Source organism: Rhamphochromis sp. 'chilingali', assembly GCF_963969265.1.
Source record: "Rhamphochromis sp. 'chilingali' genome assembly, chromosome: 12".
In the NCBI taxonomy this organism is placed as follows: domain Eukaryota; kingdom Metazoa; phylum Chordata; class Actinopteri; order Cichliformes; family Cichlidae; genus Rhamphochromis; species Rhamphochromis sp. 'chilingali'.
In genome coordinates, this window is record NC_137939.1 from 4856469 (window position 1) to 4875328 (window position 18860).

The 18860-nt window shown below is 42.0% G+C and overlaps 1 protein-coding gene across 2 annotated transcripts; it reads left to right on the forward strand.

The window, feature by feature from the left end:
• Positions 1-3467: 3467 nt before the first annotated feature.
• Positions 3468-16181, forward strand: plekhn1 (pleckstrin homology domain containing, family N member 1). 2 transcript variants are annotated; one of them, XM_080898564.1, is made up of 16 exons: positions 3468-3649; positions 5305-5392; positions 5562-5723; positions 6525-6605; positions 7278-7368; positions 9115-9248; positions 9747-9896; positions 11013-11093; positions 11203-11278; positions 11516-11661; positions 11960-12112; positions 12769-13011; positions 13432-13587; positions 13949-14194; positions 14411-14471; positions 15322-16181. In XM_080898564.1, exons 1-16 carry the CDS (start codon positions 3576-3578, stop codon positions 15504-15506), a joined length of 2127 nt encoding a protein of 708 aa, XP_080754690.1. In that variant the 5' UTR covers positions 3468-3575; the 3' UTR covers positions 15507-16181. The 2 variants fall into 2 exon arrangements, with proteins under 2 accessions (XP_080754690.1, XP_080754689.1); XM_080898563.1 differs by having other exon boundaries at positions 5302-5392; positions 15322-16179.
• Positions 16182-18860: the final 2679 nt, after the last annotated feature.

The window sequence follows — 18860 nt, forward strand, 5'->3', positions numbered from 1 at the left end:
CTTTGATCCAAGGCAGAGCATTAGGCATCTTTAAAAGGTGGCCTAACTACTCGAGTTAAACTGTAAATATGGATATTCACATATTTGACTTTTGTGCTTCCAACCTTTTCAAAAACTTGTATATTTAGTAACTATATTCAGGCTTCCACAGTTAAGCATCAATTTTGCCAGTACTTCGAGAGGCCAAGATTAGGAAGCTTGAATATCTTTTTACCTCCATTTTTCCAGGAAAGTCATGGTGAGATTTAGAAATACTACAAATAGTATTTATGCCATGAAATGTAAGTTTGACCTGAATTATCAGGTCAAACTTGGGTTCTGTCTCATACAACCTGTTTCTGTGCTAGATGGTGAAATATCTGGAAAACGTATTATTGATAAAGGGCGTGCCTGATGAGGCACCTGACTGACCAAAGCAACTTAAAGTGGATTTATCTCACAGGAAAAATTCCCTGTTTCATTTTTCCTGTAATATTATGACTATGAGTGTGAGTCACTTCTGGCTGCATGTGTGAATTATCTGGTTCATCTTCCCGCTTTTCCATGATGATGCACAGCCAGACCTGAAAAGTAAAAATAAATGTTTAAAACCAGTCTGTTTGATTACTCAGTAAAATATCTGTGACATCTTCAGACCCTGTCTTTGGCGATCTTTTGTTTTGATTGAACTGAAAGTAAAAATGTAGCAACACGTGAAAGGTCTCCGGTGCTGAAACCAGGGGAGACAAAAATCCCTGAGATTTGTCAGGAAGGGGATTCGGAGTAAAAACAAAACCAAATACATGGGTCCATGGGCTGTGTGTCACAAACCCCCCCACTGCTAATATATACATACTGCTACCGGTACATAATCATTTGCTCACTAGCATTATTTTAAATTTTAAAGGTTAGGATATATGCTAAAAGGAATCAAATCTTTATTATAAACCTTACATATCATTATAGTTGAAGTTATTATTATTATTTCATGATACTCTTAAGCAAAATTTGCCTGGCAACAGCCACATTCAGTCTTTCTCCCCCTCTTTTTGCTTGGGTGTTTGCTTATCTCGATCCCACCTCTTATCTGGTCTCAATTCTATCGTCTGCCGCTTACCGAGACGCTTTATATTCACTTCCACTGCTGATTAAATTACTCGAGCCCCCCAAACGGGGTTTCAGAGAACATTATAACGCAGTCAGAAAGATGGCATAGTTTGGAGGCTGATGACTGTTAGCGCCTCAGGTGTATCTGTTTAAACAACTGGTTGAACAGGCTGGGATCAACTGACTAGTGATGGGATTTCCGGCTCTTTTTAGAGATCCGGCTCTTTCGGTTCGGCTCACTAAAAAGAGCCGGCTCTTTCGGCTCCGAACCGGCTCTTCAGGTTGTTTTGTTGCTTTAATTAATTTATTATTAACAATAATATAAAATTATGCACAAAAGGAATTACTAACGTAAAAACAAGTGGTTTTATTTATATATGTTTATATATAAATATATGCGGTGGCCCCTAGAGACAAAACACGTACAAACTCCAAAACACATTTCTAGCATTAACTGAACTTCCAAAGCAGAGCTACTAGATCACTTAAATTACACAATTGAAAGCATGTGTGTATTGTTTGTGTATTTATACACAGGCACTCATATATATATTCAAATAATTTAAAAAAAAGTTCATTTACCTGTTATTACCACACACCAAATCCGGTCGTTGGTACTTGCTGGCTTGTGTAGCCACAAGATAACAAAGGCTCAACACTGCGCCCAGCATCCTGGAGCACTTCTGTTGTCTTTTGTACGTGTTTTGAGTTTTTATGTGCTTCTGAGTTTTTATATGCTTCTGAGTTTTTACGTGCTTCGGAGTTTGTACGTGTTTTTACGTGTTTTGGAGTTTTTACGTGTTTTGGAGTTTGTACGTGTTTTTACGTGTTTTGGAGTTTGTACATGCTTCAGAGTTCGTACGTGATTTGAAATTTGTATGTGCTTTGTCTCTAGGGGCCACCGTAAATATACTTTTATTTATTCACTCCACATAAAATGTAATAAATAAATCATATAATACAAAAATCAACTATTCACATTTCAACTTTTAACTATTTAAATTTTCAGCTTTTTCCTTTCACAAATTTAAAGTGAAAAGAACACAAAACACTGCAAACCACAACACAATTAAATATAAATTATAATATGAAAACTAAAAGAACATGCATATTCTCTGTCATATGGACCTGCATGAATAAACTTTCTCAATCCTTTATCATCTGCAACCGAAAATAGTTGTGGATGATTACTATACCTTTCTAATATTGTTGTCCCTGCCTCTCTTTCTCTCTCTCTCTGGCTCTGTTCCTGTGCTACTGAGTGTAACTACCGCCCCTCCCCCCTCTGCCCAGCGTAAAGCACAAGGCTCGCGTGCAGAGTGAAACGGAAAAAAAGTGCGAGAGAGAGGCTGAGAGAAAGAAAAAAAAAAAAACCCACGTGACGGCTCGCGATAAGGAGCCGGCTCGCGTCGTTCACGTCAAAGAGCCGGCTCTAAGAGCCATTTCGTTCGCGAACGACCCATCACTACAACTGACAGACCGCAGCGTGCGCTTAAAATTTATGACACTAGTGCAGCAGCTCAGCACAGACAATGATCTAATCAATGAGCAAACAGAGCGTGATCATGAGTTTTGGGCTTTGTTGTCTGACCGATAAGACCGCGTGTTCTATGAAGGAAGTTGGAAACCTGGGAATTGACACCTTTAACCAGATATGGGTGTTAAGACCTAACTTCTTAGAGTGACTCTCACTTTTAGGTAGTGGATATTTAATTTGGGAACATCCTCCTAAAATGCAAACAAGATGTGTTTGCATACACCTCTTGGCTTATGAAAATTTCAGTGGTTGAATTCACAAGCATCCTGTTCCCTCTGTTGCAAACATGCATAAGAAAATATCACATTTCATATATCCTTGCTCTGAAAACAATGTGACGCCAGACATTTCCCCTCTTTGGGGTTAACAGATGTTTTGACCCTTTTTAAGCCCTGTGCTGTGTTTTTTTTATCCAGTCTACTAACCAAAAGCTCACAGATACTTACCTTGCAGTAATAAATAGAATACTTAAGTGTGGAGGCATTTTCATGTCTGGACATGCCAGCAGAAGTTCCCATCTTCCCGTGTGATTGACACACACCATCCAGCGTGTTTAGTGGCCAGTTATTGCAGCGGTGAGCCAACAATGAGCTCCATTTGGCTCCAGGAAGGTGTGAAATGGCACACTTCTCCTTGAACCCCCTCCTGTTGGCTTTGTTGTCGGGATTGATTTAGCAGACAGGGCAGGTCAGGGGAGTGTGTGTCCTTATTCACCGAGCGCGCAGGCACGCACGCACGCACACACACACACACAACCTGTTGTGACACAGCCCCAAACTCCACCCCCTTTTACTCACACACAGTAGTGACTCTTCACCCTCCCTACTTCTGCCTCAGTACAAGTCTGACTTCAGCAGTGAGCGCACCACACGTCTGGATTAGACTCATCCATCACACAGGGAGTTTACAGCGTATCTACACAGAGGCGCAGAGCCCGACACAGGAAAGCAGCATGGGGAGCAGTATGTCATGTGTCCCCCAGCACAACTTCAGATTCTCCAGCAAGAGTTTCATACGCAGAAACAGGTAAGAACTATTCAATCTCTCCGGGTGTTCATACTGTACTTGTGTCGGTGTGTAAACAGAGTCATGCCCTTGACAGCAGATTGTTATTTTAGACACTGGCTTTCACCCGGAAGGTATTCTTGGTATTTCTTGAGGGTTTGAGAAGTGGGGTTACACAGAGGTTGTGCATTTTGTGGGGCCAGGTTCAGGATCATAATACAGAATAGTCCCGGAGTCGTGCCTGAGCAGCCTGTCCGTCTGGCCAACGGTGTCAATGATCCAGTTACCATTTGCCTCCTCTTTGCATCTCTGTGAAGATGATCTGCCAGCTGTCGATTACTCTGTTTTCCCTCCAAAAGATGAACACACACACAAAAACCAATCCAGACTTGAGTATTAACGTGATTAATTTTGAGCTGTTATTCTTAAATGATAAGGTTTAGTCTGCTAAGTTAGTACATGACTACGTGACTATGGAGATGGCTGGCTTACACTTGGTTTTCTACCTGGTTTTCTTTTAATCCCCCAGGATTATATGCCTGGGCATGTTACCCTTGATTCAGCCTTGCTAGACCATCACATCTGGTTCTAATTCACCACTGCTTCTATTCTTCATCTTCTGACTAACGATTCAGGATGTAGTTTGGTTAAACATCTCATGTAGCTTTAAAGTTTTTTTTAAATAAAAAGATGAGCATTGCGACCCTAAAAAGACCGTTGGTTTTAAAAGCTCAGCGGCTCAAACTTGGACAGTGATACACCTTCCAGGCAGGATCACTGGATCAGGATGAACAATACAGTCAGTGTTCCATTTTTCTGTTACCGTACAACCTCTTTGTGTTGGAGAATCAGGCCAGGCTCAGGTATTCCCTGAAGAAAAGGGGAGTGAATGGTGCTGAATGCCACAGCAGTGACTTGGAGAATGTTGGGTGTGCAAATCCACTACCTGTCTATTATCTACAACACATTCCTCTGCCACCTTGCAGATGCAGATTACATCACAATGTAGGACCATTATATTTATTCACTGCGCATAAATGCATTTTAGAAAGTTTTATTTTTTTATTGTTCAATAGGCACTAATAAATAATTAATTCTGCACATGGACGTCCTGGACGGACAACCCTTGATTCCCAGCATAAAAACAAAAGCCTGCGTTGTTAAACTGAGGACACTGGCACACATATGTACAGATAAGCAGATAAACTACAAGCGGAAGCTGTAAAAGCAGTCTCTAAAGCCTTATCTTTGCAGTGTGGGAGCTTCCTCGTGAAGATGTGACACAAATGGTAATAGATGAGGGTCATGCAAAACAAAGAGAGACATTGAATGCTGATTTTTCCCTGTGGATATCCTCGCTATCACAAACACAAGACTCAGTTGTTCTTATCATTTAAAGGGCTGGCACTGACAGAGTGGGAGCCAGGCATGTGGATGCTGATTGATTTAGGAGACAGACAACGTGATTTAAACTAAAGTGTGACTTTGGAAGGAAAAGCTTTGCTATAACAAACATTAGATTTAGGTTATTTCACTAACTGTACATAGGAGACTATATTGGAATCCTTATAGGCGTGAAGTTGATTGGGAAATAAACCAAACAGCTAAACATGGATTAGGCGGTAAACACTGGAGAGTGAGTATTAACACATAGTTTTCCTTTCTCATGACAGCAGTCGCTTGTTTCGCAAGTATAATCCCCAGGAGGGACAGGAGAAGTCCAACAGCATCATAAATATCCTCTGCACTGTCACCCCGAGGAAGGTACGTACCTCCATCAGCTCTGAAAACATAACGTCATTCATCTACATGCCAAACAGAACTGCTCGGCTGTGGTTTTCAAGCCCTGTGCCAATCTTTCTGACTTTAAATTCAGGTCTGACTGCTTTACTGCTGACATGCCCGAACTAATATTGTGACTTGTTGGTTGCAGGAAATGTCCCCTAAAGATCTGCAGACGATAGAAAACATCAAATGGGATCCTCCGTTTGCTTACGACCCGATCAGCGGCTGGAAGAAGAGCAGCATCAATGTGAAGAATTATGGACGGATGATTCACAGCTCCAAAGTTCGTTTCCGCTTCCTCCACTGTCAGGTGAGCGCAGCAAAGCACCTTTTTTTTTTTTTTTTAATGACCATGTGTCGCAATGTCAGGAACACAGCTGTAAAAGAAAACAAAGATTATACTGCAACTACCTCGTTGCGGTTAAAGTCATGTCCAACAATGGCCAAGCCTATGGTGACACATCATGCCAGTCATCCCTGTGCGAACCCAGTGAGTGTCAGAAGCCGAAAAAACAAAAAAACAAAACAGGTGGAGATTAACAGGATGTGGCTGCAGCCACCAAACACAATGAAACTCGCTGCCGGCTTTGACGCACTGGTTGGCTGCGAAAGATCCAATACGTTTTCCAAAAAGAGAACCGCAGCCTGTGTTTGGACATGCTTGCATAGGCTGTGGTTGTGCAACAGCTTCATGAGAAAACCTCAGGGTACAGAGAGAGTGTGTCTGATCCCAGGCACAGATAGAGGACTTGCTGGTGGGAACTGCAATTTGTCAAAGTTGTGACACAACAGCTCTGTCAATAAGCGTAAAAAAAATTAATTGAAGGAATGACGTCACGGTGGGAAAAGAACATACTGTGCAGTAAAGAGCAAAATAATACTGTAACAAGACGGTGGGCACTCAGTGAATCAGAGGAAAACGCTTGAGTAAGATGGTGTGATACAAAATAAACAGTAATAACGTGCGCCTCTGCACGGGCCTTTATGCATACACAGCTTCATTTACCTGCAACCGGAGATTGCAGTTTTAATGCAGAACAGTAATCCTCACAGGTGGGATAGATTTTACTACACGGCACATTTGGCTCATCTTCTCTTACTGTCTCTTCAGGATATACACGACTGCTACCTGGATCTGTTCCAGACACACCTTCATTTTGTTTCCAACAACACAACCGGACTGACATACCAGGTGAGTTTTCAAAATTCAAGCAACATTATCAACAATCCCTTCCTTTAAATCCTCACGATTTCAGGTTAGATGTAAAAAAAAAAAAAAGATTGTCATTTCATCATACGCTCTGACATAGATCCCCCTGTCAACCAGCACTTTGTTGGTAAACAGAAGGTATGATTACGTGTCTTCACCTGCCTCATAAAACGTGAGCAGCCATTAATCATCAGTAGCTACCGCCAATTAAACCCCTTCTCTAAAAGAGACAGCTAAGCACCTGTGTGCAGTATTAGTCAGGCTTATAGAGGACGGAAAATGGAAGTCAGACATGAATACATCATTGGCTTCCAAGACTGACCTCACTGTCATGGTGAATAATTTTTGGTTAAGAACTAGAGCTGAACAGATGGCTCAAACAGATCATATAGCAGCTCTGATGATGATGCAGTGAACGGTTTGTAGTTTATGAATGTTTGTGTGCAAGTGAAGAGAATAGAATAGCTCTTTATTGTCATTGTGCATGCACAACGAAATTGTGGGTCAATATCAATAGTACACAGCAGGAATAAACACAAAACGAAAGAAATATATGCTATAAAAATAAGAGAAAGGCACACATTAGAGAACAAGTTGCAAAGTGAAATGAGTGAAAAGCGCCATGACTGAAGTTGTTTTACTGTTTATGTGCAGGGGACTCTTCCGTTGAAAGAGCTCACTATCTGCAGCCTGCAGCAGAACTGCAATCACAGCCAACCCCAGGAATTCGCCTTTCAAATAAACGGTATGTTTGACTTCAGTAGAAAGGACACAAGTGGTTGCTGGCATTGTGCCGTGGTATCCAATAATGCTGTTTTGTTTCTTTGGCTTTGTGGAATTTAGGTAATTGATCACTTAGACTGAAAATGTATGACGTAGAGCTGTGGATAGCTCTTTTTGATGATGAGACAGACTGACACAATTTTTATTTATTGTTTTAATCTTCTGTTGTGTGGTCAGCTGTGTCGAACCGCCTCATCAGTTATAGATCAAAGTAAAAATTCTCCTCTCTTTAGAAAAGAAAACCCCCCACTATTTCCAGACTGCAGCATTTCCACTGTTATCACATTCTGGGGATTCAAAGGTCCCACAATCCCTCTCACCTCTTCACCTCCTCTCAAAACCGAGATGAACCAGAGCTGAGCCCCCTCCGCCTTCGGTCAGGGAGGGCCAAACTGGCCTTAAATACCCTGCTTGTTAGACAACAGGTGCACTTCAGCCGGCCCAGCTGTTGAGCAGAAAAGCCCAGCTACCGCTCTTAACCTTGTCACCGCCTATAATCTATGGTGCCACTTTCCAAAAACTGCTCAGGTTAAGGCTTGCTGAAATGCCACTTAGCTTTTGAACTTTGAATGGGCAAGAAAAAAAAAAGTATCCGAAAGTTTCTTAAATTAAAATCACAAAAAGCTGTTGTGGCTACGTAGCTTTTGTAATAGCACAGGAAATAAAAACGAGAGAAGTGGACTGGACTTTTATATCTGCTGCCAGAATATTGACATTCTCCGGTGTTGCTCTTTCACGCTTTTGGTTTTGCAATTTCCCAGATCAAGCCTGTTATTCAACACTGTTGTTTTTTATTGGTTGGTTTTAAACTTCGTTAACCTTCCCCAGGGCACAGCTGCCCGGAAACATTTGGAGGAAGCGTGAGGAAGTTCTGAGTCAAAAAGGGAGAGCTGATGTACATCGGTTCTCTGAGGGAGGCCGACGTCTTCCTCTCACTGAGTCGAAAATGCGCTGTCGATGACTTAGAGGGGTGACTGTGCAAAAGCAACACAAGAGGATGTGTAAAAATTCCTGGAAGCTTTTACACATGTAGCTGTGAACACAAGATGTTTATTGTGGCACATTTTCAACAACAGTCAATGACCTGACTGACTGAAAGCCGGGAGAGACGTTTTCGTAATGTTTGCGTTGCTTGAACTTAAAAAAAAAAGAGGAAAGATTTGAGGGAGTGAAAAAGATAACTTTAAGTTTTAGGGAGTGCTGTGGTCACGGTCTAAAATTAAGACCTGCAGTGAAAAGAAAGTCAACACAAGACTCCAGACAAGCTGCTTATTAAGGGAGCAGTCAACAGGTTCACGGTTCCAGACGATTACAGTAAAAAGCCAGTGGACGGGAATGAAATAGACTACCTATCTGTGCTGGTTATCTGTGGTATGTGTGGGACTGATAGGTAGAGGGAGATTCCAGATCTATTCATCCCAGGTCCTGTTCATTCCTTCTGGATAAGCACTGTGTGGGAAGGAAAATCTCCTACAATCCTTAAATACCAAACACAGCAGGTCAGAGGGGTTTTTCCAACATAGGTCTTACATGTGGTTGACTGTCCTGAACATGTGTTCACATTTATGGCCCTTATTGCATAACGCCTCACAACATCAAAGCAGGCAGACTGTGGACATGAATAATCTGCCACTGTGAGATAAAAAAAAAGGGCTTAGAAAGAGGAAGCGGTTTACATTTTTGACCTGTGACCTTTTACATCCTGCAGGCGTCAGCTTGAATCCCATCATCGTCTACTTCGCCAACCAAGAAGAAATGGACATGTGGTTTGGGCTGCTCAGAGAAAACATTGAAGCTAATGGAGGAAATGCAACGTCACCAGAAAACTACACTAGAGTGAGAGTAAGTTCATCAGCCTCGCCTGTGGTTTTTTGGCCTCTGTATGTGTGTGTGTGTTCTTAAGTCACACATTGAATTAGCCAGAAAATACTTTGGCTTCAGTCCTGGCTCATAAAACAGGATGGGTGCGTGCGTGTAGATGTAGGTGAGTCAAGTGGGTCACTCACTGCTGGCTCTCCCTGAGGCTTCAATACTAGGGAGTGGCCTTGACCGCATCATGGCCTACATCAAACTAACCCTCACATCTGTGCAGGGGTAAAGTGCTGACTCTACACCCACAGGTGGGGAATTAGTTGATAAAACACGTGAATGTGGATGTATCACGAAAAAAAAGAGAAAAGAAACAGAGTCATGAGTTCTTTAAAACGGTGTTGGCGTACAAGCCGGGGAAGGAAGGCAGACGAACACGATTATGTTTCAGGAAAAGCCGAGCTTTTCTTATATTTACTCAGGTGATGATCCGACTCACCTAACTCATCTCTTGTTTACTCACTCGTGTAGCTCAACAAGGACAACTCTCTCGAGGGAAGAGAGGAGCTGAGAAATTCCATCAACAGAGAGCCAATCCACGAGTGGGAAGGCTCACAGCGAGACAGCCTGGGCACCATCACCTATGTCACTAAGGTGCGACTGCAGCACCTGCCCTGCCTGGTACGTCACCTCTGCTTCTTATCAAGACTGAATCACTGCTATGGGTCACTTGCCTAATACTGTACAGACGGTAACAAATGATACATTCATGTTTTCAAACTCTGAGAATTTTTCCCATGATTATAGTCAGGATAACATCAGCCCTTAATCTAGGTGACTCACATAGTTTTCACATTGCGCAACACAAACACAAACATCAGCTCAACAAAATGTAAGGAGTGAATGAAAAGGGTGGAGTCTATATGTGTATATAATGTCCTTCAGCTCCTTTTTGTTTCCTGTCATGGTGCACCAGCAGTGCAAGACACCTGCAACCTGGTTGCTCCTGAAAAACATACAAGAAGACAAAAAAAAAGTACCGCAAACAGGGCTTCGTTTAGCAGCCAATAAAAAAAAAACAGTAGTCATGACACAACTTGCGTGGATCTCTGCAGTTTATTTTCTGTGGGAAAAAATCGGCAGTCCCATTGAAGTGCTTGAGATTTAGGGCCTGGGTGTGTGAGAGGCATTTGCTGGGCTCACGCAGTGACTCGACTCACCTCACAGCTGGAATGTCAGCTGTCTATCCAGACACGCCCTCCGAGAGAGAGAGAGAGTGAGAGAGAGAGTGGAAACATAAACCGTCCTTCTGCCGCACCTTTAAATCCCCCCACTAACTGGTTCTGAGTGGAGATCCTACTGAGATTTAAAGTGTACCTCTCACAGCGCCGTATTAAAAGATAATGTCGCTGGTTTTGTTAACGTTCGCACAGGTCTTATGGTTGTGTTTGCACCGGAGGTTATTCGTATCTTATCACTGCTTGAGTTATCAGGGCTTGCCTTCTTACCTTCAGAAGTAAGGTAAAAGACCCAATGGAGAACAATACAGAGAAAACCCAACAATCAAGTGCAGGAATAAAATGTAAATATTAAAACACCAGGAATAAACAGTACACAGGGGAAATATATACAAACAGGAGGCATACATACAAATCAAGTGAAAGGCACACATGGTAAAATATGTAAACAAGATATACAAAATTGGGAAACTATGCAAAAATGTTGCTTCTGGTTGAAAAATAATATAAATTCTCAGCAAAAGAAAACCACACGCTTCATAAATCTCTCTGTCCTCAGGAGCAGAATGACAGGCTGCTGGTGATGTACCCATCGACCCTGATCATCCTATCAGAGGAGAACGACGGGCTCTTCTATAAGGTGAGGTTGACCCCTTTCTGATGTTCAAATGAGTCACAGGCTAAATGCATCCGACATATTAAGAGTGTGCACGAGAAAGTTGTGTTAACCTGTTGCTATACAATTGCAGGGAAAACTTCCGCTCAACATGATTACAGTGACCACGCCCTGTCAAGACGTCAAGCCCAACACCTTCATGATTGAAGGTAAACACTGCTCTTTAGTCATATCCATGTTAAAGAGATTTTAATGAGCCTGCATTCTTATGCATGTTTTTGTGCTAAGTGCCCTTTTCCATGAATCTGCTAGCGTCACAGAGTGTAACCCCCCCCCCATATGAATGAGCTGGTTTTATCCCTGCTGAATGACAATCTTGCTATAGCACATTCCAGTGAGCAAGTGGACCGAATGACAGGCTTTGTCCTCCCCTCCTCTCTTCCCAGGCAAGATGATCAACCCCATAGTGGTGTCCTGTCTGGACAGGACCGAGTTCTGCGACTGGATCCAGCAGTTCAAAGCTGCTGACGTGCCTGTTCTCAGCCCCCCGCCTCCCGTCTATGACATCATCTACACCCCGACGAAGACAGAGGTGAGGCCTGCTTTCCTTGCTTTCAGGGGACAAACATAATTAAACTGACCACAGCTGCTATTAAGAGAGCTATCTCTTGTGAAAATATGGGTGGAGTGAATTAAAGTATGAGTCTGGCCTTGCCTCTTTTGTAAACTAACACTCAGCATGATTATATACTTGACTTCCTCTATTTTTGCTACTGTGTTACCAATTTAACAATTTACTGTAGGTCTAGACATGACCAAAGTCTGAAAGATTTATTCACAGTCGCTTGCTTTACATATTTAATGCGTGCTTTGTGCCCTTTAATCTCCAGGCCCCTCAGTTTGACAGGTGGAGTGGACACAGCCAAGGAAGAATGGAGTCTGTTAAGTCTAGCCAGCCCCCAAGTGGACGAGGATCCCGAAACCTTCAGTTCCCAATTCTTGACGAGAACCCTCTCACCCCTGGGTACTCCGAGCCTCGTTGTGTAAGTCGGCTGTGTGCTACTTCTCAATCATGAGTGTTCAAGTGATCTAATAAACTTAATCGCACGCACCAATATTTGCACAGATATAAATATGGTCAGAGTTGTGAAAAAAAAAAAGCCTGTGTTTGTTTTGTTGGAGCTGAGCAACCAGATGCTTTCTTTCACAAAGTTAATTATTAAGCAAGGTGTAGAGACCAAAGTGCTCCTGTTACAAAGGCTCCGGTGCTGATCCTCAGGCCTTCAGCAAAGAAAAGGAAAGACAGAACAAAGTCATTTTCACTCAAATGATGCCTATCTGCGAAAACTATAGATTTGGAGTCATAAGAGACCTTTAGCTTCTGCTTCAGCAGTTTCCTAATCATTCTGCATTATCAGGACATTTGACCAAACTCCTCCAGGAAAGGGGGGGCGGGTCCTGTAAGCTGCCTGCCTATCCAATTAGCTAAAGTAGAGCGTGCTGCACGCCCAGATGCTAGTGTTCAGCTTCAGATCTAAGGCACAAATTAAACAGAGACATTTTTCTCTCACACTTACATGACACTGTTTGCTAAAAACACGAGCAAACAGAAGCTAAAGAGACAGTCTGTGCTGGCACATGTGATCTAAAGCTCCAGTTCTTGGCTGACTTTTGTCCTTTGGGTGTGTTGTCCTTACAGTACAGTTCCAGCCGTCCTTCTTCGACTGAGACTGCCCAGCTAGGCAGCAGAAGCAATAGCATATCTTCCCACACGAGGCCCGAGCGTGACCTACGACCTTTGTCGGTGCGCTACTCATCCCCTCAGCACAGCTCCTACCTCCAGCCTGCAGAGAGCTCCAAGCTGTCTCAGCTCTACAGCATACCCTACTCTGCCCAGCACCGGGCCAGCCCGCAGCGGTTGGAGAAAGCTCCACTTGTCAAGGTAATTCAGTCTGGCGTCTAACTCGATAACCGAATATTCCCTTTGAGACCGCTGACGTATTTTACGTGTCATGTGTGCAGTAACCTAAATAGACACCAGGCAATAGACTGAGACATGCATATGGTGTTAACAAATGGAGTAACACTGCCACTTAGGCTGGTTGAAAGATCAATTTAATCAAAGATGCAAGGAATGAGATCTCTCTTAGAGTTTATAAACAGAGCTTAAGCCAGTCTGGTGCACTCTACTGCTCCACTGGTGCAGATCTGGAATAAGTCACAAAGACACAATCACACTGTAACACTTACAACTAATTGTGGATTAGTTGATTTTTCTACTTCCTGTGTCTATTGTTACAAATGCAAGGAAATTTCTCCTTACTGTAAAGCTAACTCCTGCCTCTGTTTAAATCCTCTCCAGTCTAACAGCTGGAGCACTCCTCAGACATCCCTGAAGTACTCCCTTGACATCTCCCAGCGCCACTCGGATATGTGTGCCCCACGACAACCCTTATCGCCTCTCTACGATGAGCCCTGCACCCCCGAAATCTACTCCTTGGAAGAGGCCAGGCCAGTGGTAAGTGGGCCAATGATACTGGATCCACAGGTTCAATTTACACCTGCACAGCCTGTCTGATATCAAGCAGTGCAAACACCCATAAACACATGAGTATTTGGTCATATGATAACTCTTTTTTTAGAGCATGTCAAATCTTCTATAGAAGTTTAAACGTTTTAAATTGTGATTTAGCCAACCAGTCATTTAATTATTTTAGTTTGGCCTAATTTACTAGTGCAGTAAAATATTCAGTTTTACTGCACTATTCCTCTTTATGAAGTCATCATTTATTTTATTGGATACATTTACTGTCCACTGTAACTGAGGAATGTTGCAACTTTTGTGCTAAAAATGCACATCTTATTTCTTTGTTTCTTAGCCGCGGCTCTGGCAACAGCTGAATCAACAGCAGTACCACCACCAGGAACCCCAGATGCTGCCCTCCTCCTTCCAGCTCCACGACCCTCCTATGGGTGGACGCGGCAGGAGAAGCCTGGTCCTGACCAACTCCCAGGGCCACGCTCTGGACCTGGAGATGGACACACCTGAGAACCAAGCGCAGCAGAGAGCAGAGGCTGTGTCGAGGCTAAAGCTGCTGCCTGTGCCAGGTCAAATGCAAGAGCAGGTGAGAGGCACAGAGATACTCATCTCCCAGGACACGCCGGTTTCTGGAATGCAGTAGTGCAGAGTGAAATGATAAACTGTATGGTAGCACAGCAAGTGTGCTGCAGGTGATATTTAAACAGGTTCAGAAGAAACACACATTTTTAAGAAACCTTGAGGATGTTTGTTGTAACTGATCACAGGAAGTAACTGTCTCTGTTTTCACATCTGCTGACAGATACTTCACCCGTCGAGCTCTGCCAGAAAGCCTGCTCAGATGCATTATGGTTACTCACCAGGTAAGAATTAAAGGCATGCAATCAATAGCCAAATAAAACATTCCTTTTATGTTTAGAACGCCTGCGTGTCATTTTTGTGCTCCTAGCCCAGATAGGAAATGTTTTCATTTCATCCTGTGAACAAAGATACAGAGCCCCTTTTTTTTCTTTGTGGAGAAACAATGGAGACTCTTTGAAATCTCCAATCTCAAAGTTTGAGCTATAAAAGTCAGCACTGTGAGCCTGTGTGCCTAAAAGGACACACAACATTGGCCACGCTCCAACCACACTGTAAATTCAACACTGTGCGCACTTTGGTGTGATTAAACTCCCGGGTCTGTCAGCAGGTAGACGGAAGGTTAAAGGTTGCAGATTTGAAGGTGTAGGAAATGTGCAAATGTGCCAGTGAATTAGAGCTTAGTGTCGCTCTAAATATGCTGGTGCAGTTGTCCCAACAGGGTGAAGCTCAGTGTAAGAGAACACTGCTCAACAGATTGGATTTATAACCCCACTGTGACTGACAGCACACAACTGCTCACACAGGCTCTGCTATCGTTGATGAAACAAGACTAGGATTTCTCTGGTCAGTCCAGATTATCTGATTATCCAGATAAACTAGTAAACATGATTTTACCAGGTGATTTTATTTGACGGGCTGCACGTTTTTTACTATTGACCATAAATAACAAGAGAAGGTGGTGCAGCAGGGATTATGCAGCTCTACTGGTTTTTACAGTAAGACCATATTTTGGGACAATGCACATAACACCATAATTACTTTGGGACTGTTTCCAAGTTTACTTAAACAGGGTGAGGTTTGCTTTTTGCTGTGTGAAACTACAAGTATGTTAATCGTCTTCAATTCTTATAGGTCGCAATTCATACCTCGAACCCGCAGAACCAGATGACCAGGAAGTAGACTATGACAACATTTGGGAGTTCGACTGTGATACAGGAATGATCCAGCCAACGGCTGGAATTTCAACAGACTGGACAGGATTAGACTTCGGGGCCAGAGGGCTTGGTGCCATGGCAACACCACAGAGATGGTCATAAAACAAAAAGGATGGCCCGGCGCTCGTCTGGACGTGTGCAAACAACAGATCTCTATCAGGGGGATAATAAAAGCCGGCAAGCACAGCAAGCATCGTGCTGGTCCCACTGTGTACAGTAGGAACCAACAAATCCCAGGAACTGCTTTGTTAGACGTCGGGCAGTTGAGCAGAGGAATGATGGGATGAAGCAAAACGTTATGGAGGTGGCAAACAAAGGCTTCAGTTGTCTGTTTAATATGTAGCATTTGTGGAAGGAGACAGTAGAGGATGCTGTATATACTGTGTAGCTTGAATAATATTTTCTAAATCTGCTATATGCTGTAAGTGCACTGTCATTGGTTTTATCTGTAGTAAACCCAGTTTCTTTTTAAAAATATTTATAGGTTTTTCAAACAGGCTGTTCATTTCATATTATACTGTAATGTGTAATGTTATTAAAGCATTCCATCAGGGCTTGTTATAGTAAAGAATATATGTATATTTTTGTAAATCTTGTACACTTATTTTATTGTGCTATACTGTCAAGGCAAATAGATGTGGCTGTAACTGACTAATATTGACTTAATAATAATAATAATAATAATAATAATAATAATAATAATAATAATATCAGAGGTGCACAGTACTGATACCTCTGTGGCTTTTTTTCATTTTTGTTTGAGGTGCTTATTTATATTTGGAAATAAAAGTGTTAAAAGTTTCAGTATATTGTGTCTGTTTTGTCCTCTTCTGCATATAGTAATAGGAACACTTTAAAGGTAATAATTTGTCAAAGTGTCTTGGCTTTAAATAAAATTAATAGTGAGTGGTGAAGGATTGGTTTATATTAGAACGTGAGAAAAATAACAGTGTAAGAATAAAACAAGTCTTTTTATGCAAACCTTATGTTGTAAAACAGGTTTTCTGCAGTCTGCACACACTAGCTCACCAGGTGCCTCTTTCAAAGTCTAGTAAGACACCATTTAGTTTCCATGTAGGCAAATAATAAACAACAGTTTACCTGTGATTAATAGATTGTACAGTGCTTTGGAAAAATCATGTGACCTCTCTAATTTCTTTACATCTTGTAGCAAAATGTGGTGCAATTGACTGAAACATGCAGGCATACACGGAAATACAGTAAATGATTTAAAAACAAGAGTTTCAGGGTTAGAGTTGTACAATTATAACCAGTTTTAAAAGTCAGTATTTTCTATGAAAATCCACCTTAGTTGGTGCAAAAATACTATTTTATATCTGTCTTTTCTTTAGTATTTTTCCTGGATTTAATTAATAAAATGATTGTAAGCTATGAGAAACTAGATTTCTGCTAGTAACAAAGTGCCTGAAGATACAATTTAAAGCTATTTGCTAAGTTGTCTGTCACGCGCAGACACAACAGTGATTCATCACTATTAGGCAGCTTTTTCATGCTCAAATGATTCATAAGTCAGTGTTAACTGGCTCAACAAACAACAACAACAAAAAGATTCCTTTGAAAAATCAAGAGAACTTTGAAACACTTGGAGTTTATGGTCCAGTGTTGCCCCCTGCTGGACAAAACGTCTTGACAGAGTGCTCTTTGAATACCAACAATACTGACCAAACTTTTAAACTCTTTAAATTTAAACAGTATATTAAAATACATTGTGATATAAGCTTAGTCTTATATTTCTGTACTGATTTATCGGCAGTATTTTGTTTATTCTAGGGAAGAAAGACATTGTAAATCACACAGCTGCGTCCAGTTACATGAGTTTATGTCGCCATCTAGTGTTTAGAAAGGTTTGCGTGCACGTCTGCTTTTTCAATAACACACACAGCACACAACCTACACTGTTTACTTTAGTTCAACTGAAAGGCATCACTGCCATTATCATCAACATCCACAGCTCAGTGCAACATATGACAACAGTATACAGATCTCTGTCATTAACATAAAATACCATTCACATAATATATAATATACATATAACTGATACTGGCACAGAATGCTGTCCCCCTTAAATAAATTATGCTTCTGAATGGGAGCGGCTACAGTGGCAAATCTGTAAAATACAATAACTGTGAGTAAGAATATTTTAAAAGTTTGGTTGATTTAAATAGAAGCATCTGCTACCAAAAGTCATGTAATGGAAACAAGTTTGTGTAAATTTCTCCTGAATCTCTACAGTCTCTCACACTAATCCACTTATCACTCATCACCTCCAAGCTTGCTTCACACATACTTATGCATCTGATTTTTCTAAAGCCTTCTTTCAGTCAGATGAGCTTGCCTCATCTTGCCTTTGGTCGTTTCATTTTTTTTTCTGAACACTTTCGGATGTTAAAGTTTCACTCAAGTTAAATAACTGCTCTTAAAATAAACACTTTCTCTGGAAAGCTCAGTGAGACGTAAGATCAGTAATCACAGTGCAAACGTGTTTCAACAATCCGCCGCGGACTTTCTGGAAAAGATGGATCACTTCAGCCTCGACATATTTAGAGGCCAAGAGGTGAAGGAGCAGGCAGCGCCCTGCGGTGCAGTTTCGTTTCACAGCCGGCCGCCTCCGCTTTGACGTACTTACGCAGGTATCGAATGGCTGACAGGGCACTTACATTGGCCAGCAGAACTGTGTGGAAAATGCAAGTGAAAAAGTGAGTAATCCTGTTGCTAAAATCCAAGTTTCAGTGTGTCAGGACTTGAAGCGCAGTCACTTAATAAGAACCATTTTGTAATTTCAGTCTTTAAAAAGGAAATTTTCTGTGGTATTAAACACCCTGATGCTGCACACGTACCAGCCTTCCAAGCATCTCCGACTTGTGGATTTGCAGTCTTCAGCACCCACGAGGCAAACGCAATGCAAACCAGACACATGTCTGACTGTTTGAGCGGCAGGAATGGGGCATCCAACCCTTCAAAGACAGAAATGTTTTGAGTGGGTAAGCTGTTCGTGCAAATGCAACACACAAGAATGGAACAACCATGTACAAAGAAATCCATTTGTGTTTGGCAGCTGTAAATAAAATCCCACCAAGTTTGGCCTTCCTCTGCTCTCACACAGTGCCCCAGTAAACCTCGAAACACCTGCAGACAGTTCACTTCTAGGAGTATATAAGTATATATATATCTAGTGAGTATTTGTGACATTAAAGATAACCCTCATGGGTAAGCAAAAGAGCTCAGATATCATATAGCATATTAATTAAATGCATTGGAGGAGGAGAGGGATTTACACATAAAGACTCATGAATAAATATGAGGTAATTTCATTTCCTTCACAGCCAAACACAATTACAGCCGGCTTAGAGCTCAGATATGACGCTCATTGAGTGAAGTCAACTTATCACGCACTACCATTCCCCTTAGCTTCACTCCTGCGTGCCTGCAGTCCAG